At 51.0% G+C, this 25,009-nt stretch overlaps 1 protein-coding gene across 2 annotated transcripts; it reads left to right on the top strand.

Annotated features, from left to right (window-relative positions):
- Positions 1 to 1,246: 1,246 nt before the first annotated feature.
- SLC22A8 (solute carrier family 22 member 8) lies at positions 1,247 to 24,403 on the top strand. 2 transcript variants are annotated; one of them, XM_057299165.2, is made up of 11 exons: positions 1,247 to 1,465; positions 2,236 to 2,572; positions 16,395 to 16,498; positions 17,374 to 17,528; positions 18,127 to 18,295; positions 21,061 to 21,184; positions 21,394 to 21,509; positions 22,457 to 22,671; positions 23,333 to 23,441; positions 23,584 to 23,787; positions 23,875 to 24,403. In XM_057299165.2, exons 2-11 carry the CDS (start codon positions 2,240 to 2,242, stop codon positions 23,972 to 23,974), a joined length of 1,629 nt encoding a protein of 542 aa, XP_057155148.1. In that variant the 5' UTR covers positions 1,247 to 1,465; positions 2,236 to 2,239; the 3' UTR covers positions 23,975 to 24,403. The 2 variants fall into 2 exon arrangements, with proteins under 2 accessions (XP_057155148.1, XP_003828567.1); XM_003828519.4 differs by having other exon boundaries at positions 2,215 to 2,572.
- The last annotated feature ends 606 nt before the right edge of the window (positions 24,404 to 25,009 follow it).

Genomic DNA, 25,009 nt, shown 5'->3' with positions numbered 1-25,009 from the left:
CTCTGCCTCCTGGGTTCCAGTGATTCTCCTGCCTCAGCTTCCCAAGTAGCTGGGACTATAGGCGCATGCCACATGCCCGGCTAATTTTTGTATTTTTAGTAGAGACGGAGTTTCACCATATTGTCCAGGCTGGTCTCGAACTCCTGATCTCGTGACCCACCCACCTTGGCCTCCCAGACTGCTGGGATTACAGGCTTGAGCCACCCCGCCCAGACCTCTAGGTGACTCTTTAAGGGAGAGGCAATATATTAATAGTACAGTGCCCCCATAGGCTTCGTAGAGAATGTTTGTTCTAAGGGAGGGAATAGGCTTAGGGCCACCCTGCCCCTGCTCTGTGCTTCCTGGCTGGGGGATGGTGAGGAGGTCACTTAATCTCTCTTTGCCTCAGTTCCCTAATTATTAATGCTAGACTAGTCACAGGGCTGCCGTGAGGGTTAAAAGAGCCTAATGTTGGTGGCTACAAGTCGGGGTCTTAGACTGAAGTCTCTGCTGAGGAAAAGACCAGAAGAACAGATAGGCTCTCAGGTGAGACTGGACATTTTGCTTTGGTTTGATTTGTTTTGTTTGGCTTGATTTGTTTTGTTTGACTTGTCTCTATTTCCCATGTTTTGTGCAGGAAACACACATTATTATATAATTAAAATAATATTCAGAGTGAAAATAAAACAGCAGGGACTGCATTTGGTCCCCAGGGGGAAGCGGCTGATCAGGAGAGAAGCCTGTCCATTGAGAGTGGGATGGAAGGGGGCAGTTCACCTGTGTCAGAGACACAGACAGGGAGGTCCTGGCTGCCCCAGGGGCCCAGGAGATGGCAGCCCTGCGTCCTCAGGGATAGATGAAAGTGACATTTTCTGTCTGGGTGTTCCCTAACACTTCCTGAGAGGCAAATCCCCTTCCCCTACTCGGGAGGTGCCAGGCAGGGGAGGTAGCACACAGGAGAATGCTGCCTGCTTACGGGCACCAGTGCCTTTCCCATTGGTTGTCCTCAGCATCAAGTCCTCTGAACATCAGTTGAGAGGGACCTTGAACCCTCAGAGGTCAGGCCAGATTCCTTCCCAGAATCTCCCCTCGGTGAGCCTGCCAGGGCTGCTCGCATTGGGCGGATGTACAAAACGGAGGCACGTCTCAGACTTCCCATTTGGGCCCATGGTGTCCAGCCAGCAGCCCTGCTAGGCTCAGCCACGCTGCCCCACCCCCACCGGCCTTCGCTGAGGCAGCCCTTTGAGGAGAGCTGGGCTTGGTGGGTCCACAGCACTCTCCCTGCCAGTGACGTTAATCCGCAAAAGAAAGTCAAACATTAGCCCGGGAAACAGCTTATGCCTTATATAAGCCCCCCTGGGGGAGGCACAAACACAGCTTGTTAGAGCTGAGCTGCCCTACTACAGCAGCTGCCGGCCCCTAGGACAGAGCAGGGACCTCAACTACACTGATCACCAGCCCCATCGGATCCAGACCCAGCCACCAGGTGAGGAGGGATGGAGGGCCTCCCCAGCCCAGGCACCTAGGAATCCCAGGAATCTCCCAAGACCAGGCTCCAATTGCGACTAGCCAAGCCCCTAGTGCCCTCTGAGACCTGCTTCGGGCTCTTACATCTAGATACTCCAGCATGGTGGGCCCAGCCCCAGGGAACTGCCAGAAGCCAGGAGGCTCTGAGCTTGGGGAGGCCTTTCCCAGCAGACAACCTGAACTCTGCTAACCCTGTGTATCTGCCTGGAGCAACTGGGGACATTCACCACCCACCCCCTAATCTGTCCTTTGTAGCCAACATCCAAGGCTGGGCCCCTTGGTCCCTGCTACGTGTCCTGCACTGCTCCATGCATGCAGCATGTGCAACCAGCCTAGCTGAGCACACACATGCTTGTGCCCGCAGGTGCACACGCGCACAACACACACCCAAGCTCACGCAGCTGTGTCCTTATGCTGCAGCCTAAATGAGCACATACCCGTAGATACCTTTGTGTCCACACACCTGGACACACACTTCCACCTTTGATCCCACAGCCCTCCGTGCAGCTGGGCTCTTCCTCAGACATCCACACAAGAATCTGCGGCTCCACATGCCTGAGCTTCCACATCTTTACACACTTACACATGCTCCGCTCTACACACCTGTGCTCGCATATCCACCTGGTTCACCCTCCCACATATCGTTCCATAGACCCACGCACCACCAGGCACAAATATACCTCTCCCTGGCCTATGCCCTGCCCACAGCTCTGGCTCATCTTGCCCCAGTGCCATGACCTTCTCGGAGATCCTGGACCGTGTGGGAAGCATGGGCCGTTTCCAGTTCCTGCATGTAGCCATACTGGGCCTCCCGATCCTCAACATGGCCAACCACAACCTGCTGCAGATCTTCACAGCCGCCACCCCTGTCCACCACTGTCGCCCGCCCCACAATGCCTCCACAGGGCCTTGGGTGCTCCCCATGGGCCCAAATGGGAAGCCTGAGAGGTGCCTCCGTTTTGTACATCCGCCCAATGCCAGCCTGCCCAATGACACCCAGAGGGCCACGGAGCCATGCCTGGATGGCTGGGTCTACAACAGCACCAAGGACTCCATTGTGACAGAGGTATGCCTGGGCAAACCCTCTCCCTCCACTTACCCACGTACCCCCATACCCTGCACCGCTGGTGGGCAGCAGAGGAGGCTGGGGTCTGGTGTTCCCAGGAACTGAGGACAGGCCACTGGGCAGGCAAAGAGGAAGGACCTGAGTGCAGAAGCTCATGCACCAAGACCCTTGGCTTCTTCCCACTTAGAGTCCAAGCAGTGCTTCAACAAACTGCTACTGAGGGCCTGTTCTGTGACGGGCACAGAGCTAAGCTCTGGGAATACAAAAATGCACCATGCCTGCTCCCAGGGGGTCTACAGCCCGGTGGAGATAGCACCCATTAAGGAAAACACCACACAAATAAGTGTAAAATTGCAACTTCAAAGTGACCTTGCACTATGACCTACCTCTGGGGTGGGTGTGAGAGTGAAGGCGTGGGGAATGGGTGTTGAAGGAATCCTCCCTACAGAAATGCCCCTGGAACTGAGATATACACATCAGTCAAGGGCCAAACAGGCAGTGAGGGAAAGGAGGAAAATTCCGTCTTGTGCAAAGACCCCAAGGTGGGAGGGCTGTGGAGGAGGGACCGCACAGAGGGGAGGCTTGAAACACTCCACAGCAGACCCAGAAAATGTCTCATCCACACACACACAGTCACTTGTGGGTTCACCTCTCATTCCCACAGCCCTTCACTGATTCATTGACTCTCTCACCTGCCACCTCGGGGAAATCCAGAGTTAAATCAGACTCTTCAATGAACTGACAGGCCAGTCAGGAGCCTATGATAGGATGAAGATGAGAAATTGGGGATTGGCATGTATTGGGCGTCACTAACTGACAGGCACATTTGGGGGCTTTGTAGACACTGTCTTGTTTGATTCCAACGTGATGCTCCGTTGAAGGTGATTTCTATCTCCCCTTACAGAATTTTTAAAAATAAAAAACCTAAGACCCAGAGAAAGGAAATGATTGTCCAGTGCCACATGGCTGGTCAGTTTCAGAACTGGAATTTACAGCTAAAGCCCATAAGAAGTACAGGGAGACAAATGTTTATGGGGGTCCAAAAGAGGGAGAAACTGTTGGATTCAAGGGAGGCTTCATGGAGGAGGTGGCGTCTGAGCAGTGAGCAGAGACCAGTGTTTTCATCCTCCCTTGGGTACCATGAACCCCTCAAGGGCAGGAGCCTGTTTTGCCTCATGAGAAGAGATGCGTTCGTTGCAAAGCCCTTACCTGGTGCCAAGCACTATACATCTGTGGGTTCCTGGAGGCCCAGGAGATGTAATCTCTTTAAGAGAAGTATTATCTCCAGTTCACAGATGAGGAAACTGAGGCTCAGCTTGATTCCATGACCTTCCCCTGTTATACATGGCTAGAACCTGGCAGAGGCAGGATTTGAATTTAGGACTATGTTCAGAGTCTGTGTGATTGTTATTCATCTGTTTAACAAATATTTTTATATAAAGTGCTTACTATGTGGCAGGCATTGTTCTAAGAGCTTCACAGATATTAACACTTTTAACCTTCCTGACCACACTGTAAGACAGTTCGTATTGTAATTCTCTCTCTCAGATGGGGAAACTGAAGCACAGAGAGGTTAAGTAGCTTGCTCGAGGTCACACAGCTAATAAGTAGCAGATTCAGGACCCAAACACACACACCTGCCCTCCACACCATGACATTTGCTGCTCTCATATCCCTAGATTATATCTCCTCCCTGTCATGTTTGCTACTTTCTCCCCCCAGCACCAAGCATAATGCCTGAAACCCATCAAGTATCCATTTATTGACACCCAGTGCATAATACTGAGGACACAAAGTCGAAGAGCCGCTAGCCCTGCCTTCCCTCCAGGAGCACACCACTAGCGAGACGCAGACCCGCTCTCAAGGATCATGGGCAGTTTGGTGGAATACACACGTTTCCCAAGGCAGGGATTTTCTGCTGCTTTGTTTACTACTCTTATCTGCAGCCGCTAGAATAGTGCCTGGTACAGAGGAGGTGTTCTGCGGAATGAATGAATATGCGCTTTGTACACTCAGAGTGCTCTGAGGCCCAGGGGAGGGTTATCTAACCAGCCTGGAGTGAGGATTGAGGCGGGCTTGCTGGAGTCAGTAATGCCCACACTGGGCATGGAGAGGTGGGAGTTAGTGAGCAGCGCACCCCAGGCAAAAGGAAGGATGGTGGGGGAGAAGGGTCAAACGCAAAGACACAGAGGCAAGAAGAAAGGCCCGGCGCAGTAGCTCGTGCCTGTAATCCCAGCACTTTGGGAGGTGAGAGTTAGTGAGCAGTGAACCCCAGGCAAAAGGAAGAGTGGCGGGGAAGGAGGGTCAAATGCAAAGGCACAGAAGCAAGAAGAAAGGCCGGGTGCAGTGGCTCACACCTGTAATCCCAGCTACTTTGGGAGGCCAAGGCAGGCAGATCACCTGAGGTCAGGAGTTCGAGACCAGCCTGGCCAATATGGTGAAACCCCGTCTCTACTAAAAACATAAAAATTAGCAAGGTGTGGTGGTGCACACCTGTAGTCCCAGCTACTCAAGTGGCTGAGACAGGAGAATTGCTTGAACCTAGGAGGCGGAGGTTGCAGTGAGCCAAGATCACACCACTGCACTCCAGCCTGGGCACAGAGCAAGACAACCCCATCTCAAAAAAAAAAAAAAAAAGAAAAAGAGAGCAAAAAGTCAAGATTGCAGGTTCCAGGGGAAGGCTGGAGGAGTGAGCAGTAGGATATGGAGGTCCCCAGACATGGAGCTAGAGAGGACAGCAAGAGGGCCCAGCTTGGATGCTACAGAGGTAAAGGTGTGGCCTTTGTCCTAAGGGCAATGGGGAGCCAGTGACTGTGGTGGTGTTAAGCAGGAGAGTGACACCACAGGTCACCTTCGAAGGCTCGTCACTCTGACTGCCCCTTAGAGGGTAGTTTGTGGAGTGTTTTAGTCCAGCAGCAGGGAGACCCGTTAGCAAGCTGCACAGGGATCCAGGACAAAGATGACAGATAGAAGGGACAGTCAGAATAGATACCAGGAAGGCCAGGAAGTTGGAGTCTCTGGGACCTGGTAACTGAATGCAACTGAATGATGTAGGGAGTGAGGGACAGGGAGGGAGTCAAAGATGCCTCAATAGCCATAAGTAAGTTTCCAAATGTACAGGTGACTTGCCGTGCACCTGAGACCTGGGAAGACAAAAAGGAGTAAAGCCCACCACCCATGTCCTCCAAAAACACAGAACCTAGCCAAAGAAACAAAAATCTCACAAAGAACAATTAAATCACCATCACAATAACATTTACTGCATGCTCACACTGCGCCAGATGGTTCTAAGCACTTCGGCCACATAAACTCATTTCATCTTCACAATAACCCTCTAAGGTTAGCACCTTTCTTATCCCATTTCACAGATGAGGAAACTGAGGGACAGGTCATTGGCCCAAGGCCTCACGTTTCATACAGGATGGAGTGGGGAGTCAAAGTCAGGAGTCAGGCTCCAGAGCCTACGCTCCTTAGGAATGCACAACCCCCAACCCACAATCCGTGAGGCTGACTGTGCACCCTGCTGCCCAGGGACATCACAGATCCTCCTTCCCTGCCTTTAGTAGCTTCTCCAGGGCAGAGACTGTGCCTCTCTCACCCACCCTGTCATCACAGGACTAGATGCATGGCAAGTGCTCAATCAACACTGAATGAAGGACTTGCCCCCTCAGAGCCTGGCGGGAGAGACAGACGGGAGGGATGTAGACACCGCTCACTGCTGGGAAGTGGCTTCCTTTCCAGAAAACCCCTCGAGAAGCCTCTAGAAAGGCCAGACGGAGAGAGAGGTTGCAGGTCTTGTACCCAGTCAAGCAACAGTTCATGCTTGAGCCAGTTCCCAGTCACCATTTCAGCAGCTGAGATAGTGTGAACCGCCATCCCAGCAGGACGCCGGGGGTCACCAGGCCTCAGGGCACCGCACCCTTCTCTGGGTCAGGTCTGGCCCAGGCATTCATCAGGTGCCAGATCCCTAGAACTCTCAGCTGTGAGAGCCCTTAGGAAGTGTCCCTGCCCGGCCATTAATGCATTAGTGGCTGGACCCAGCCAGCCACACTGGTACCAGCACAGCAAGGGCAGAACCCTTTCATCTTTCTGTTTGTGGTTCAGCCATAACAAGTCCAGTTCCATGTGCTTGGGTCAGGTTCTGGTGCCCCTCAGCTAGAGAAGAGCAGCAGCTGGACCTTACCTAGAAGTAGGTCTCTGACACAGAGGCGGGAAACCGATGCGTTGGCTCCAGGTGAAGAGGGTGTTAATGAGGAAGGCAGGGTATTTGGCGAAGAGCGAGATCAGTCCAGGTGACACCTGTTAGTAGAAGCAAGGGGCCATCTCGCAAACAGTGTGGGATCGTGAACCAGAGCTCACAACCTGCCTCTGCCAATGATCAGGAATGTCATGATCCCTAGAAGTCTCGGATTCCTCATCCGTAAAAAGGGCTAAGAAAGCAAGTGTGAGGGTGAACGGGGATAACGCAAGCACAGTACTGAGCCCAGGGCCTGGCACACAGCATTCCATCTTCATGTACTGAGCCCAGGGCCTGGCACACAGCATTCCATTTTCATGTTAGCTGCACTCCTTGCTGGTGCCATGCTTTTTTGCTGTTGTTGTTAATAGGGATGTCTGAGAACTAGAGGGTTTGTCCCCATCACAAGAGAGGGGGATCCCCTGGTAAAAAGGGGAGCCAGCTCTCACAGTTGTTTCTAGCTCACCCAGGCCCTGACTTTGCCTCCCTCCTCAGCCTGGCCCTCCTCTTCTGCTCAGATCCAGCTCCTCCCCCACAGTCAGCAACCTGGCAAGTGACCTCGCCACTCCAGCTTCAGTCCCCTCATCTGTAGAATGGGGATTTTAAGGAGGCTCCCTCTTGGAGGGGGCAAGAGGGCTGGAGGGCTGAGCTGGTGGAGTGCACAAGCCCAGCACTGGGTCTGGACAGGAGTGGAGGCGGTCTCCCTCCCCCTTCTGATCCCCTAAGCTTTCCTGGCAGGGGTGACCACAAATTCCTTTCTCTTGGTGCAGCAGAGAAGGTCAGGATTTTTCAGAATGAGCTTTACTAGGACATTAAGAGGAAACAAAGGCCTTTAAGTCTAGAAAGCATGGGAACACGAATTCTGGACTCTGGGCTCCCTGGAGAGGCACGTACCCCATAGTCCCCACCACTGAACCTCAGCTTGTGGGCCTCAGGGCCTGGGCCTGGCCATGGATGAGCAAGACCCATCTCTCTAAGGGCCCTGGGCTTCGTCTCTGGGCCTTGAGCCTCCCTGTCTTGTCTCCAGGGCTGCAAGAAGCCCGTCCCCCACCCTTTCCAGGGTGGAAGACTGCTCCAAGGAGGCCCCAGGTCAGCTGCTGGAGAAGCAGAGAGGCTGCCCAGTGAGGCCTCCTGTGAGCAGACTTCCACCCTGGGAGGGTCCCCTGCCGGGTCTCTGGTCAGCCGCCTCTGACCCTCCTTCATCCCAATCCCCAGTCCCCAGTTGCCCATCTCTCATCTCCAGCAGCACTTCTGCTTCACACCCCCGTTTGCCCACCCTCAGCCCTGCCGGGGGCTCATCCTCCTCCATCTCTTTCCTCGCCTCCAATCTGACTCCTGGGAAAAGGCCTGAGAGCCCCACCCAAACCACTTTTCAAGCCAGCCTGATCCCTATTGACAGCCCTGACCTAGAAAGCCCCTGATTATGTGCGCAGGAGGAGGTGGGACCTTCCTGTGAGCTCTCCAGGATCAGGAACTCACCAGTGAGCACCCACTGTACACAGGGACCTGGGCTGGTGTTTGCATCCCTTCTCTCGTGACCCTGCAAATCAGGCACTATTGTCCCCATTTTACAGAGGAATACACCGGGCTCAGATCCAGAAGGTGGCGTTCCCAGACATGATGGTGGGTCAAGCTTTTACAGAAGAAGGGGGGTGTTGGGAGGTCCTGACTACAGAATCCATGCCCTTTCTACTGCATGAGCTGTCCCTGTGAGCACAGGCCTTACAATGACTTAATGGCATTAATAGTGACAATAATAATAAGACAGCTATTGTGAATTGAGTGCCTATTGTTTTCCAGGTATAAGTGCTGGGTGCTTTTCATTCCTATGTCATTCACAAGCCTGAGAAGCAGGTACTAGGTACCTGTGGGTACTGATGAAGAGGGTGAGCCACACGGAGGTTAAGTAATTGGCCCCAGAACACATAGCTCCTAAGTGGCAGAGCTGGAAACTGATGTCTTTTTGACTGTCCCCAAGATACCTCTCTGGTCCTTGTGCCCCAGCACAGGTTCCTCTAGGGATCCAGGAATGCACATGGGCAGCAGCAATTCTCCCCTAAGCTAGACCTGACCTAGCTCCAAAAGGCCCCTGAACTAAGGCAGGCTGTTTCCTGGTTCAGCCAGCTCCCCGCACACACAGCAGGGCCCCATCCTGCTGATCATGGTCCTGATCACAAATGGCTCGTCCTGACTCTCTACAGCCCACTTTCTGCCTCATGCTCTGCAGGGGCCACCTAGCCTCACTTCTTGCTGCTCACACTTTGGATATGATGTCAGAGCAGCTTATCTGGCTCTGACCTTGACTGCCTCCTTGACCACAATCCCAGCCTATGCTGGGCTATGCTGTCTTACAGTGGCTCACAGTAACAGCTCCCGTGTATGGTGCCTTTCCTTCAGCAGCCCAGGCCTCAGAGCACGGCACGCAGGGAGGCATCAAGGAGCTGTGCTCAGGGCCAAGGGTAGCATCTTGGGTCCAGCAGACCTGAGTTTGAGTCTCTTTCTTGAAATGAATTAAGCTATGCTTGAGCAAGCCACTTACCCTCTGAGCCTCAGGTTCTTTGTCTATAAAAAGAGATAACAATAGTACCTACTTTATAAGGTTATTACGCCGTTAATTGCAAAGCTTTCTCCTGAGCATCGTGCTTTTCTCTTTCTTCCCCACCACCTTCCTGATGCATCAGCCCACACAGAAAGGCATGGCAGTGAGTTTCCTACCCTTTCCTTCCAGAACCCAGCTCCCTTGGGGCTCGGCTACATTCCAAGAAAGGAAAAAGATGGTCAAGAACACTGAACTAGGCCAGGCGCAGTGGCTTATGCCTGTAATCCCAGCATTCTGGGAGGCTGAGGCAGGTGGATCACCTGAGGTCAGGAGTTTGAGACCAGCCTAGTCCAACATGGTGAAACCTCGTCTCTACTAAAAATACAAAAATTAGCCAGGCATGGTGGTGGGTGCCTGTAGCCCCAGCTACTCCGGAGGCTGAGACAGGAGAATCGCATGAACCTGGGAGGCAGAGGTTGCAGTGAGCCGAGATCGCACCACTGTACTCCAGCCTGGGAGACAGAGTAAGAAAAAAAGGAACACTGAACTAGAATACTGGGAGCAAGAACATTATGTGGAATTGCCAAAAGTTGATGAGACGGATCAGCCAAGGTCATGCCGAGGACTAAACAGAACCACCAGGAGGTTGAGTAACTGGCTCTGTTCAACCAACAAGTTGCCTTTCTTCCCTCTCTGGGCTTCCTCAGTAAAATAAGGATAATTAAATCCAAGGACTCCAAGTGGCACAGCCTATGCATGGAGACACAGTCCGGGGAAACACAAGTCACACTCAACACTTTGAGTAATAATCAAGACATCTGCTATAGGTTTTCTTAACAGGGCCTCCTCAGGGTCTTGGTACAGAAAGCATGCCAAAATTCTCCCAGCCCTGTTCACTCATTAATTATTTGTTGAGGAAACATTAACATATACTATGTAGCAACTATTCTGCTAGCTATTAGAGATAAAACCTCAAGGCTGGGCGCAGTGGCTCACGCCTGTAATCCCAGCACTTTGGGAGGCCTAGGCGGGAGGATCATGAGGTCAGGAGGTCGAAACCATGCTAGCTAACATGGTGAAATCTTGTCTCTACTAAAAAAAAAAAATTAGCCAGGCATGGTGGCACATGCCTATAATCCCAGCTACTCAGGAGGCTGATGCAGGAGAATCACTTGAACCTGGGAGGTAGAGGTTACAGTGAGCTGAGATTGCACCACTGTACTCCAGCCTGGGTGACAGAGCAAGACTCTGTCTCAAAAAAAAAAAAAAAAAAAAAATTCAAATGAGACATTCTCAGTCCTCAGCAAGATTACAGAATACAGGACAGCAAACAAGTGAATAAGCAGTTAGAATGCCATGTAATAGGTGCCCTATTGGAGGTAAGAACAAGAAAGGGAAATGAGGAGCACCTTACCTACCCTGGGCGGCTAGACACTCTTATCCATTTATCGAACTGACAAACACTTATTGACCACCTGTTTGTGCCAGACAACCATAAAAGAAGTTCCTGGCTCTCCAAAAAGACGATATTGACATGAGTTTCAAAGGACTGCCAACACTACTAGAATAAGGGGATCATAACCAGCCCCAAAGCAAAGAGAAATGCAATAGCATGGAGCTTCTGTAGTGTAACCTGATGGAATCCAAGGACTTGCATGGCTCAGACTACCATGGAGACACAGTCAAGGGAAACACAAGTCACACTCTTGATACCCTGAGTAATAATCAAGACATCTAGCCTAAGTTTTCTTAAAAGGGCCTTCTTAGGGTCTTTGCACAGAAAGCATGCCAAAATTCTCTCTAAATACCTTCCTCTCTCCCAGAAATTCCAGGATGCCTTTAAAAATCTCTCCCATTTGCTCCACATCTGGTTCCCTCATTGCCATGCTTGTCTAGTCCCAATCCTCTTCCAATCACCCCTTATAAAGCCAGCAGTTCCTTCAAATATTCAGGAATCGTGCCGTATATTAGTTTCCTAGGGCTACCATAACAAAGCACAACAAATTGGGTGGCTCAGAACAACAGATTTTATTGTCTCACAGATCTGGAGGCTAGAAATCCAAACTCAAGGTGTTGGTGTGTCCTCTCCAAAGCCTCTAGGGAAGAATCCTTCCTTGCCTCTGCCAGCTTCTGGTGGTTGCTGGCAACCCTTGGCATTCCCCAGCTTGTAGACGCATCAGTCCAATCTCTGCCTCTGTGGATTATAACATCCCCATGTGTCTCTCTCTTGTCTTCTTATAAGAACACGAGTCATAGTGAATTAAGAACCCACTCTACCTCAGTATAATCTCCTCATATTATAACTTAGCTAATTACATCTACAACAACTCTATTTCCAAATGAGGTCGTATTCTGATCCACGAAGAGTTAAAACTTCAATGTATTTTTTGGAGGGACACAAGTCAACCCATAACAGTTGCAGATCTCAGATCTGAGTTTCAGTCTCTGTCTTGAAATGAACCAAGCCATGCTTGGGCAAGCCACTTACCCTGTGAGATCAGATTCTTTGTCTATAAAAAGAAATAACACGAGTACCTACTTTATAAGGTTATTATGGCATTATTTGCAAAGCTTTCTCCTGATCTTCAGGGAAGATTTGTGTTGGTCTTCAGGGAAAACAGATTTGTGTTGATCTTTAGGGAAGCCATGGCCATATTTTTCTCATCAGTTCTGATGTGCTTCATTAACCATGAAATCTCTGGGAGCAATTTAGAGTGCAATTGAAGTTCAATTTTTTAAAAATATTTAACCACAAATCACTCTTCCTTCCAAGCTTCAAAATGTCATTGAAGGATGATAATCCTCCAGTAGACAATTTTTCCACAGTAGGTTTCCCAATCTGACTGTGAAGAAAAAACACTTCTCTCCTGCTCACTGGCGTGTGGTTATATCCTCAGCACATACAGCCTAGACACTATCCATATTGACATGCATTCATTCTGGTGAAATGAGGCACATAGCATTTGGAGTGTGGGCCCTATGACCTCTCATGTAGACACTGGCAGATCTCTAACTTCTAAGGCTCTCAATCCCTCTGTTCTTTCTGTGGAATGTTCACACATTCAATTCCACAAGTATTGAGTGCCTAGTATGTATCAGATACTGTTCTTGATAATGAAAGTACAGTAGTAAACAAAACAGACTAAAAGCCTTATCTTCATCAGGCTGATATTCTTGGGAGAGAAACATGCAATAAACCAAAAAGATGGAAAATCATTCAGCATTCTGATGGTATAAGTACTACTGAGAAAATTAAGTAGGGTAGAGAGGCATAGGCTGCTGGGAGTTATAATTGTAAATAGGGAGGTCTCACTGAGAAGATAACATTTGAGCAAAGATCTGAAGGAGGTGCAAGTCAAGTAGCTATCTGGGAGAACATTCTAGAAAAAGAGAACAACATACACCAAGACTCTGAAGTAGGAGCATGCTTGAAATGTTTATGGAGCAGCAAGGCGAACAATTCAACGAGAGTGGAGTATGTGAGGGAGAGGGCAGTAGCAGGTGAGAGCAGAGAGGTGACAGGGATAAAGACGTTGGCCGATTTTCCAGGGCCTCGTAAGCCATTGTAAGGATTCAGGCATGTTCTAAACAGGTCTCAAAAGTTTATTCCAGGAATGATATTTTCTGTAAATTGCTCAATTTTCTGGTAGAAACCAGCTCATGACAGTTATTCTAAAGCCTACATGATCACAAGTATCATGGTAGAAACCAAGATCCAGCAGATCTGGTCTCAGATGGTGGAGCAGGACAGCAGCCTGAAACATTCCAAGCAGGTCTGACAATTGACCTTCTCATGATCCAAACAGATTATTGATTTCTTAAGGCACTAATTATCATGAAGGTTGGGATAAAAATCTAATTTCCATTTGCAACTTCTTATGGGATGTATCAGGATAGGCTAGGTTATTATAACAACAATAATTCATGGCTCGAAAAATATTGAAGTGTTTCTCTTTCTCATGTAACAGTTCCAAGGTGAGTAGCATTTTAGGCCAATGGGTGGTTCTGCTCCACAGAGTCATTCAGGGACCCAGACTGACAGCAACTCTCCAGAGTTGTTCTAGTTGTCACCATTCCCACCAACAGGAGGGGAAGAAAGCATGCAAGTCCAGACTAGGGAATCCCTCTTAAGCAAATGAGGTGGAAGTAACATACATCTCTTCTACTCACATTCCATTGTCAAGAACTGCATGGCCCCACTCAGTACAAGGTCATCAGGGAAATGTGCTATTTACTATGGAAGAAGGGGTGAATGAATTTAGGTGAACAGTAGGTCTCTCCTTTAGATTTTCCTAAAGGGACTTTACACAGCATGCCACAAAGTACCAGAAGTCTCTCTAGATGGCCCCTTGCACATTCCTCCACCTCACACCCCCTTGTTCTTCCTTTACCTTTGTCCCTCCTCCATCTCCTCCCAACACACATACCATGCAGGCCCCCTTCCCAACTAAAACGGACCACCAGGCTTGCTGGCCATGCTGGGCCACTCTGAGACAGCTGTAGGACCCGGAGATTCCATCCACCACCATTCTCCCTCACTTCCAACTGAGGAAAGTGAGAAAGAGCTCCCTGGAATGTTTGGTTCTTCACCTTTTGGAATGTTTTGCTTCCAAAACATTCTTGTGAGGCATTTCTATTGAATTAAATTCTCCACTTCATCGCACAAGTAATTCAGATGGCTGGAGCAAAGGGTGCATGTTGGGGATTAGCAGATTAGACCAGACAGGTAGGCAGGGGCCAGAGCATGGAGGGCCTCATAAACCCGTGTTAATGGGGCATTATCTTTACCGAAAGGGCAAGGAGAAGCCAGTGAGCACTTTAGGCAAGACAGGCACCTGATTTGAGTGGCGTTTTAGCCCTTCAGGTTATCAGGGAAAGAATGGCTAGGAAGGGATGAGGCCGAAGTCCAGTAGACCTGTCAAGAGGTTGCTGCAGCAGCCTCATCTGGGCCTCAGTTTCTTTATCTGTAAAATAGCATGATATTAGCACCTACATAATAAGGTTATTGTGAAGATTAAAGTTAAAACATGGAAAGAGCTTAGAACAGTGCCCAGTACCTAGAACACCCTCAATAAATATCAGTTGTCATTATTAATCTAAGTACAAGATGATGAGGCCTACACTAAGGCAGTAGTATTGGAAATAGAAGAATCCAGATTCAAGAAATATCAAAAAGCTAGAATCTTGAAGATCAAGTGATTGTGGAGTAGGAGAGGGAGGAAGGAATCAAGAGGGTTATCAGCATGATCTCATTTATATATGGTATCTTTAAAAAAAAGTCCAATTCACAGAAGTAGAGAGTAGAATGATGGTTACCAAAAGCTCGGGGGGAAGGGGCTGGGGAAAGGAATGGGGAGTTACTGATCAAAGGGTACAAAGTTTCAGCTAGATGGGTGGAATACGTTTTGAGATCTGTTGCACAGCATGATGGCTACAGTCAAGAATAATGATGTATTGTTTATTTCACCATAACTAGAAGGGTGACTTTCAAAAGTATCACCACAAAAAATGTCAAGTAAATGAAGTGATGTTAATTAGCTTGATTTAATCACTTCACATTGCATGCATATATCAAAACACCACATTGTTTTCATATATGTAATATAATTATGATTTGCCAATTAAAATGATATAATTTTTTTAAATAAAAATAAAAAAGAGGCTGGATGTGGTGACTCACATCTGTAATTCCAGTATTTTGGGAGGCCAAGACAGGCAGATCACTTGAGGCCAGGAGTTAGAGACCAGCCTGGGCAACATAGTGAGCTCCTGTCTATATAAAAAATCCAAAATTAGCCAGGTGTGGTCATGCACACCTGTAGTCCCAGTTACTTAGGAGGATGGCTTTAGCCCAGGAGACTGAGGCTTCATTGAGCCATGATCATGCCACTGTAGTCATCCTGGGTGACAGAGTGAGACCCTGTCTCAAAAAAAAATTAATTTAATTAATTAATTAACTAAAAAGAGAAGGTTACCAGTCCCTGAGATTGGGACTTTAATGAGAAGTGGAGTGATAAGTCCCATTGAATCTGGGATGTGCCTGTGACTCTATCCAGGTGGAGTTCTCAAGTGGGACCACTGAATCTACTCCTCTGTGGGTCAGAAGACAGGTTGGGCTGGAGTTGTAGATTTGGAATCTTCAGTATAAAATAGGAATTGAAGCCACAGGAACAGATGGCATCGCTTGGGGAAAGTGGAGAGAGAGGAGGATTCAGGAAGAGCCCTGGGAAAGCTTCAAGGACTAGGCAGAGAGAAACGAGCTGTGAAGGAGACGAGGAGTGCAGAACAGCAGGAAGCCTGACGGAGGGCGAGATCAGCAGCATCCACATCTGCCAGAGGGCAAGCCAGGCCAGGATTTGGGACGTTCCATTGTGCGCCGTAAAAATGAAACTTCGGTGACCTTGATAAGCACAGATTCAGTGGATGGGTTGGGGGCAGAAGTGAGACATGAAAAGGAGATGAGGATGGAGTGACAGCAAGTACAGCTCCTCGTTCAAAGGATTTGGCTTTGAAGGGAAGAGAGAAATGGAGTGAATGAGGAAAGGAAAGAGGTTTTAAGATGGAGAGATTTGGACACACCTAAATACTGATAAGGAGGAGCAGAGAGAGAGAGAGACTGGATCTGCAGGATGAAGAGAGGTGGCAAGGATAGAGGAACGTCCCTGTAGAGGAGAGAAGGCAAGGTCAAGGGGGTACGCAGAGGGACTGGCCTGGGCTATGTGAGGGGCAGGGAGGAGGCAAACAGGGAAGCAGGCAACTTGGAGAGGAGGAAGCAGTTGAGGCCAGACCTGGATGTGGTAGCTGAGTGGACTTTGAGAGCCATACGACAGGCCACACATGCCTGAGGGATGCAGGTCAGGGGCCGAAGAGCCACAGACAAACCCAAGGAGCTCCGAGCTGGGCTGAAAAAGGAAACGGTCCTTGGGAGGAAGGGGCAAAGTCAGGGCGCTGGGAGAGGAAGCCCACATGTATGAGGGCACAGGCTGAGCATGGCTGAGCAGGCTGTCTACACTGAGTTAGGCTAGCCCTACCTTTCTCTTGTGCAGTGGGACTTGGTGTGCAACTCCAACAAACTGAAGGAGATGGCCCAGTCTATCTTCATGGCAGGTATACTGATTGGAGGGCTCGTGCTTGGAGACCTGTCTGACAGGTGAGACGTGGGGGCACAGCCCATGGAAGCATGACCCATGGGGACAACCCTTCCCTACTCTGCTCCACCCGTGCACCCCCAAAGAGGCAAAGAGCTGGGGGAGGGTGGGATGGCTCTTGCTGTGTGGCCTTGGGCAAACCTCACTACCTTTCTGGACCACAGCCTTCTCTCCACCCCAAAGCCCTTACAACTGGAATCTTCCAGCCTTCCTATTTTTTTTTTTTTTTTTTCTTAAGACGGAGTCTCACTCTTATTGCTCAGGCTGGAGTGCGATGGCACAATCTCAGCTCACTGCAACCTCCACCTCCCGGATTCAAGTGATTCTCCTGCCTCAGCCTCCCGAGTAGCTGGGATTACAGGCGTGTGTCACCACACCTGGCTAATTTTCGTATTTTTAGTAGAGACGAGGTTTCACCATGTTGGTCAGGCTAGTCTCAAACTCCTGACCTCAAGTGACCCTCCCATCTCGGCCTCCCAAAGTGCCGGGATTACAGGCATGAACCACTGTGTCTGGCCTCCAGCCTTCCTTTCTTCCAGGGGAAAAAACCTCCAGGTTTTGGGACACAGCGTAGTGGCTGTGTAGCAGTGGAGGCAGAGGAGATGGACTGCTTAGAGATGGGCGGTCCTTCGACCCCTGCTCAGTCAGCTAAGCTGAGGCGGATGTAGAGGAGATCACTCATTAACTCAAACCTCTAATTGCAAACTTGTCAAAAATAGCAATTACCAAGAAAGCTGTGTCTGGGGAGGGAGCTTTATGTGCCCAACAGGGAAAGGTTGGGGGTCGGATTCAGCCCTTTGCCCCACAGCATGCAGAGTCACTCCTCTTGGCAGGCACACTGTGGCTAACCTGGCCCCTCCTCTCCTTTGAGCTACAGGTTTGGCCGCAGGCCCATCCTGACCTGCAGCTACCTGCTGCTGGCAGCCAGCGGCTCCGGTGCAGCCTTCAGCCCCACCTTCCCCATCTACATGGTCTTCCGCTTCCTGTGTGGCTTTGGCATCTCAGGCATTACCCTGAGCACCGTTATCTTGAGTGAGCTGCAGTGGGGCATGGAGCTGGGCTTTGGGGAGCACCATCCAGAAGCCAAAAGAGAATGGGGTCTGGGTCTGGCTCAACCACAGGCTCCCTGTGACCTTGGTCAAGGTGCCACCCCCTCTCAGGACCTCAGAGGCCTCACTTAAATTTAAAAATGACAACAAGCATAGTAATAGCAGCTGTCAATACTGAGGACTTACCCTGGACCTGACACTCTGCTAAGTACACAATCTCATTCAATACCACTTGCAAGTAAGTGACACTATTATTCCCATTTTACAGATCAGGAAACTGAGGCAGAACAAGGAAAGTCACTTGCCACTGGAGAAGCAGTGGTTAAGAGCATGAGTTTGGAAACAGACACACCTAGGTTTGAGTCCTATCGCCTTGAGCCTCAGCTGTGGCATCTGTAAAATGGGGATGATGAACTTAGGGTCAGCATCAGAACAGCAGGAAGCCCCAACGGAGGGCGATATCAACAGCATCCGTGGGGAGGATGTCAGTAGCCGTGGGGATGCAGAAGCTGGTGCCCCTTCACGCGGAGGTGCCTGGGACCTAGCAGAACACTAATCTGGTGCTTGGACTCCTCCCACAGATGTGGAATGGGTGCCTACCCGGATGCGGGCCATCATGTCGACAGCACTCGGGTACTGCTACACCTTTGGCCAGTTCATTCTGCCCGGCCTGGCCTACGCCATCCCCCAGTGGCGTTGGCTGCAGTTAACTGTGTCCATTCCCTTCTTCGTCTTCTTCCTGTCATCCTGGTATGTGGCCCTCTCCTCTTCATCTGTTTCCTTAGGTGCCCCAGGGCCAAACAGGGGAGCCCATACCTGCCCAGGCTGGCCAACTCTGTGTCCCCGGGCACCCAGTCCCAGAGTCAGGGAAGGGCACTCCAGGGAGGAGGAACTACATAAACAAATGCATGCTGCAGGAGAGAGCAGGGATGGGGGCACATGGGGAAGGAGGGCCTGCCTGCAGCTGAAGAAGAGGGTAAGTGGAGGTGGACGGGATGGAGACTGGCTGGGAGAGCACGGAAAGCTGGGGAGCCTGGACTTCATATGGAGGGAGGTAGAAAGCCACAGAAAGAGTCTATGGTGCTACAGGCCTGATCAAGTTTCCATTTGTGAAATAATAGCCCAGAAGGACAGACCCAACTGAGTGGGGACAATAGACAGATGGGAGGGGATGGTGCTGGGAGGAAGATTCGGGGAGACTAATCTGGGATATATCTTGAAGGAAGAATCTGGAGAATTGGGGACTGCTGGAGTCGAAGTACAAAGGAAAGTTCAAAGAGAAGCCTGAGCCTGGGAACCTGGGAAAATGGAGGTGCCTGGGTCAGAGACCCAGAGTGGGCAGAGAGCTCATTACCAACATGTTGAACCTGAGGCCACACTGAAAGACAGGAAATGGGTCTTTAGAAGGTAGTCAGAGCTGGCCGGGCACAGTGGCTCACACCTGTAATCCTAGCACTTTGGGAGGCCAAGGCAGGGAGATCACTTGAGGTCAGGAGTTTGAGACCAGTCTGGCCAACATGGTGAAACCCCATCTCTACTAAAAATACAAAAATTAGCCGTGCATGGTGGCGCATGCCTGTAATCCCAGCTACTCAGGAGGCCAAGGCAGGAGAATCACGTGAACCTGAGAGGTGAAGGTTGCAGGGAGCCAAGGTCACGCCACTGCACTCCAACCTGGGCAACAAAAGCAAAACTTCGTCTCAAAAAAAAAGGTAGTCGGAGCCAAAGAGCAGGAAATCCCACAGGCGCTCAGGAAAAGAAGTGAAGTCTTGGAGCGACCTTTTATTGAGCATCTGCTATGTGCACAGCCCGTTTTGGGCATCAACCTACGTCGTCTCTGATCCTCATGGCTTCTCTGTGTGAGGGAGACATTATTGTCCCCATTTTGCAGATGAGGAAACTGAGGCTCAGAGATGTGAAGCAGTTCCTCAAAGTTACACAAAAAGATGCAAAGCTGGGATGGAACCTCAGCTCGGAAATGATAATAGCAGCTCCCAGAGGGGATGGGCAACCTAGGCATGAGAGCACTCAGAGTCAAGAGGCAAAATAAGGGTGGGCGATCAGCAGAGCACAGTTGAGAGCTTGGGCCAGTTCACTGTGTGACTTGGGGCAAGTCTCATGCCCTCTGAGCATCAAGATTTTTCTAGGTGGCTGGGTGCAGTGGCTCACGGCTGTAATCCCAGCACTTTGGGAGGCTGAGGGGCGGATCGCGGGGTCAGGAGTTTCAGACCAGCCTGGCCAACACAGTGAAACCCCGTCTCTACTAAAAACACAAAAAATTAGCCGGGTGTGGTGACGCGTGCCTGTAATCCCAGCTACTCGGGAGGCTGAGGCAGGAAAATCACTTGAACCCGGGAGGTGGAGGTTGCAGTGAGCAGAGATCATGCCATTGCACTCCAGCCCAGGCGATAGTGCGAGGCTCCATTTCAAAAACAGGAAAAAAAAGAAAAATATTTTTCTAGGTAAAATGAAGATAATGTTGCCTGTCACCCAGAGTTTCATGGGCCTGGTACACAGGAAGGCTCACTAACTGTAAGCCATTCCTGCCATAATTCTCGGGAAGAGGAGGATAGAGTGCCAGGCCCTTGCCATGGTTTTGTGAGGAAGTCACTGATAATCTTGGTAAGGGCAGGCTCAGAAGACCGTCAGGGCAGGAGGAGTGATGGGCCCAGGAAGCTGCCACCATCAGCTGGGGCAGTGGCCTGAGGCCAGGCAACCAATGTCCACTCCCTGAGGGCCTCACCGGATCCAGGTCACCCACAGGGGCTACAGCTAAAGCTGATCCTGCCTTGGACCAGACTTCTCCAAACACCACTCCTTTCTCCCCACATCTCAACCTCTTCCTTTCCTCTTATCCTGGTGACCCTCAGGAACTGCTCAGAATGAGCCAATCTCAAACGCATAGCCTGGGGGCAAGGGAGAGTGGGGGTGACTGCCTATTTGCCAATCCCAAGACCCCATGCTGTGCTCACTCCCTCCCCACAACTCCCCCAGCAGAGTTAGTCCTTTGCAGGGAGAATTTGAGGGTCCCAAAGCCCAGTCCCTGACCTCACCTTAGACTCCATCCCCCTCCCAAGCTGCCCTGTGGCTGCAGCCCTGCCCTTTCTTCTCCAGAGAGACTGGGAATGCAGCCCAAGGAAGGCTGGGGAGGTGGATGTGCAAGACCCTCCAGCAGTCCAGCCTTGAACATGCCGTCCCCTCCCCCAGCCCCACCTGCCTTGGCCTAGAGCCTGGGGCTCCTAGTTAAGGAAGACACCCAACAATAACAAGTGGCCCAGGTGGGGGGCAGAGGAAAGTGTCTTCTGGAAGGGGAAGAAGAGAACACTGGAATTTGTGCTGGCTGCAGGCAGCCCAGGGGCAGAGTTTGTCCAAGTTTAAATTCCATGAAATCTGCAGTGAGATAGCTCAGGTTTCTGGTCCTCCTACCCCTTGGCCCTGGCTGTTGATGTTCTTCCAGCCTCTCAAAAGGGGCTCTGGAGTAGGAGGAGCCACTGTGACTGGTCTCTGGCCCCCAGGTGGACACCAGAGTCCATACGCTGGTTGGTCTTGTCTGGAAAGTCCTCGAAGGCCCTGAAGATACTCCGGCGGGTGGCTGCCTTCAATGGCAAGAAGGAAGAGGGAGAAAGGCTCAGCTTGGAGGTAGGGGCTGAGGACTATAGTCTGGGAGCAGAACCCCTGTGCTCCACTCTTGGGCTGGCCCCTCCCCTTGCCTCTGTTCCCCTGGCTCACAGCCTATACCACATCTGATTCCCTGAGCTCCTCTAGAGGCACCACGCCTGCATCTCCCTCTCTTCGTCCTGCCCACTAGCTGGTCATTAATGGCGCCCCTCCCCCTCCTCTGCCCAAAGGAGCTCAAACTCAACCTGCAGAAGGAGATCTCCTTGGCCAAGGCCAAGTACACTGCAAGTGACCTCTTCCGGATACCCATGCTGCGCCGCATGACCTTCTGTCTTTCCCTGGCCTGGTAACCCCCCTCTCCCTGCCCACACCCTGCCAAGGAAGGGGTGATAGACAAGGCCTCCAGTAGGCTCACCTAAGGGCAAGGCCTAGGGCATCTGAAAGAGAAGTCAGAGAATCCCCTCTCCTGGGCCACCACAGCCCAGCCCCAACCCCAGAAATCTGCTGCATTCCTGCCCCACACCCAGGTCCAGCCATCAGGGTCTGCTTCCCTCTGGGGTCACAATGCCCCACCCCTCACCCACAGGACAAATGTTCCAGGCCCCTTCCCCAGCTCACATCCCTGCCGCTCAGTGTCCCCATGCTCTCCCTCTCTGTCACTGCCCCCCTGTGGGTCAGCTCTGCCCTCTGGAACCCCACAGAGCAAGGCTAGACCAATGGGTTTCAGACTCGAAGACAAAAATTATGTTTATCTCAAGTTTTCTCCTCTGTCTGACTTTCTCCTGCTCCCTGAAAGCCCTTTCTGTGACCTGGTTTCTGCTTCCCATCCTGGCCATTTCTTTGTGAATAGGATTCAATTTGTCCAGGAACCCTTCAAAGGGATCCCACAGTTCAGAGAGAGGAAGGGAAACATCTGACCCAGGCATACAGCTCAATGCTCACCTCGCCAGTCTGGATGTTAAACTGCTGCCCAACCAGGAGAGATCACTTACTGCCTCCTTTGGTCTCCGAGATTCCCTCCAGTCCTGATCTTCTCTAGAGTCAGTTATTGGCGCCTTTGCCACCACACCCTGGACCATGCCCACGTCAGACATGACCAATCAATCACAGCGCTTTCTCCCTGAGCCCAGACACGATCTCAGAAACCTCAAAAGGACACTCAAGCAGCCCCTATCATCAGTTGCAGTTGGCACAAGAAGTGAAGCTATTCATCATCCTGGTGACCCAATGACCAGCATGGGGAGTGGCCTCTGCCTGGCTGCAGGTGCTAACCAATCCTTCTCTGCCTCTCAGGTTTGCTACCGGTTTTGCCTACTATAGTTTGGCTATGGGTGTGGAAGAATTTGGAGTCAACCTCTACATCCTCCAGATCATCTTTGGTGGGGTCGATGTCCCAGCCAAGTTCATCACCATCCTCTCCTTAAGCTATCTGGGCCGGCATACCACTCAGGCCGCTGCCCTGCTCCTGGCAGGAGGGGCCATCTTGGCTCTCACCTTTGTGCCCTTGGGTGAGAGACTGGGGCTACCCCAGAACCCTCTGGAAGAGGCTGCCAGGTTGGGTGCCAGGGACTTCACTGCTGGCTCTGCCTCTAAGTCACTGTGTTACCTTGAGCAGGTCCCTGCACTCTCTGGGGCTCAGGGTCTCTCTTCTAGAAAATAACGCAATTGGGCTAGATGACATGAAAGCTCCTTTCCAGATCTGACTTGGACTGGGCAAAGTATGGTGGTATCTGGATAGTGTGAAAATTTTTGAGGTATTGAGAGTGTCCTGAGTGACATCACTGTAGAGATAAGCTGAGATGGTAAAACGACAGAGCTCATGCTCAAGAAAGACCCCACAACCTACACCATCATGACCTTGGAAAAGCTACGTTTATTTTATATGGGTGTTAGTTGGTTGATAACACCTATACCCTTCCAAAAGAACTTGAGGTATTTTAAGACAAGAACAAGAACATATACAACAAAATATAAATGGAAATAGAGGATCAGAGGCAGGGGAAAACACAAACATAGCAGGACACAGGCATGCAAAGCATTACTCAGCTTTAAGTTTGGATCTGAGCTTCCTGGAAGCCAAAGCAAAAAGGGAGACAAGATCAGCTAAGGAGTGAGAACTCTTAGGTGCTCCTGAACTCCAAGGCCCACCACATTTTCTTCCCTCTGCAGACTTGCAGACCGTGAGGACAGTATTGGCTGTGTTTGGGAAGGGATGCCTATCCAGCTCCTTCAGCTGCCTCTTCCTCTACACAAGTGAATTATACCCCACAGTCATCAGGTAGGTGCTGGACCTGGGGCCAGGCCCAGCCAGAGGACACAGGTCAGGTGGGACTGTGGCATTGTCCTGTCCTCTACCCAGGGGAGCCATCCTTTATGAACCCCACACACAGGCTACCAATCCCTACTCTGAACCCTCGCAGGCAAACAGGTATGGGCGTAAGTAACCTGTGGACCCGCGTGGGAAGCATGGTGTCCCCGCTGGTGAAAATCACGGGTGAGGTACAGCCCTTCATCCCCAATATCATCTACGGGATCACCGCCCTCCTCGGGGGCAGTGCTGCCCTCTTCCTGCCTGAGACCCTGAATCAGCCCTTGCCAGAGACTATCGAAGACCTGGAAAACTGGTCAGTCACTGCCTCTGGCCCCATCAGTGCTCCTCCCTGGGGAAGCAGGTCTGGGCCCAGGGCTTTTCCTTAGCTCTCTGTCCCTAGGTCCCTGCGGGCAAAGAAGCCAAAGCAGGAGCCAGAGGTGGAAAAGGCCTCCCAGAGGATCCCTCTACAGCCTCACGGACCAGGCCTGGGCTCCAGCTGAGGACAACGGAACCCCCTTTCCCTGCCCTCCAGAGACTGATCCTAGCCAGGCACCTTAGGAGTATAGGGAGGCCCCATATAGGTCCATCCTCCTAGGATGAAGCCTTCTGAGAGCTTGGTGAAGGTGTCTCCATCACCACCACCAGAGCCTCCTGCCCAGCCCTGGCCAGTTCAAAGGTTCAGCCATGGACCTTTCCATACCCATCCCTGCCCTTGTTCTCCCTGCAACCCAGGCCCTGCCATTCTTCTGTCTAGCCCTTCCCCACTGGCCACCTTCCGCCACTGTCCCGGTCCTCTTCCCCTGAGGTCCCCTGATATCCCCTGGCTCAGTCCTAACAAGACTGAGTCTTAACAAGATGAGAAGTCCTCCCCTTCTTGCCTCCCACACTTTTCTTTGATGGGAGGTTTCAATAAACAGCGATAAGAACTCAAGCCATGATGTTCAGGAATGGGGGTGGGATGGGAGCTGGCCACCGTGTGGACACGTGAGCATGCACATCTGTCCATCCACACTTCATGTACGACAGGCCTGTGTACAGGCACCACAGGAACATGCAAGCTGGACTGATGTGAACATGAGCAAGCACATGTGAGTGCTCTGAGGTGTGTACACCACGCCTGTGCATGAAAATACATGTGTGTGTCTACACGTCCCAGCATGCATGTGAGCAGATGACTGACCAAGCCCAGAGTGGCTGCAGACAGAAGCCAGAGCCCCTCCAATCCTGATTTCTTTCCCCTGATCACCCCAAATCTCTTATCTATGTCTCAGCCCCATGCCCAGCAGATAGTTTTTCTCGTGTTAACTGAGAAAACTGCAATGGTAGCTGACCGCTGTCAATATCAGAAAACTGCAATGGTAGCTGACCGCTGTCAATATCTGCTGCCATGTTCCCGGTTCCCTCCAGCCGCAGCAGAACAGCCAATCCCTCCACCAGCAGCCATCCCTTTCCCTCTGGGGTCTCTGCCCATTCCCTCTGTCTTGGCTGCCGCCCATCACCAGTTAAACAAGCTTAGGCTTCTCCCAACTTAACAA

This window comes from Pan paniscus, chromosome 9, assembly GCF_029289425.2.
Source record: "Pan paniscus chromosome 9, NHGRI_mPanPan1-v2.0_pri, whole genome shotgun sequence".
NCBI lineage: Eukaryota > Metazoa > Chordata > Mammalia > Primates > Hominidae > Pan > Pan paniscus.
Note: the sequence above shows the minus strand (reverse complement) of the source record. Positions and strands in the feature narration are given on the sequence as shown.

What these genes read in the sequence shown, in the direction of transcription:
- SLC22A8 (XM_057299165.2), top strand. Translation starts at nt 2,240, where the DNA reads ATGACCTTCTCGGAGATCCTGGACCGTGTGGGAAGCATGGGCCGTTTC. An exon ending in AGGACTCCATTGTGACAGAG is followed by an intron (nt 2,573 to 16,394) that starts GTATGCCTGGGC and finishes TCTCTTGTGCAG; the next exon opens with TGGGACTTGGTGTGCAACTC. An exon ending in CCTGAGCACCGTTATCTTGA is followed by an intron (nt 17,529 to 18,126) that starts GTGAGCTGCAGT and finishes CTCCTCCCACAG; the next exon opens with ATGTGGAATGGGTGCCTACC.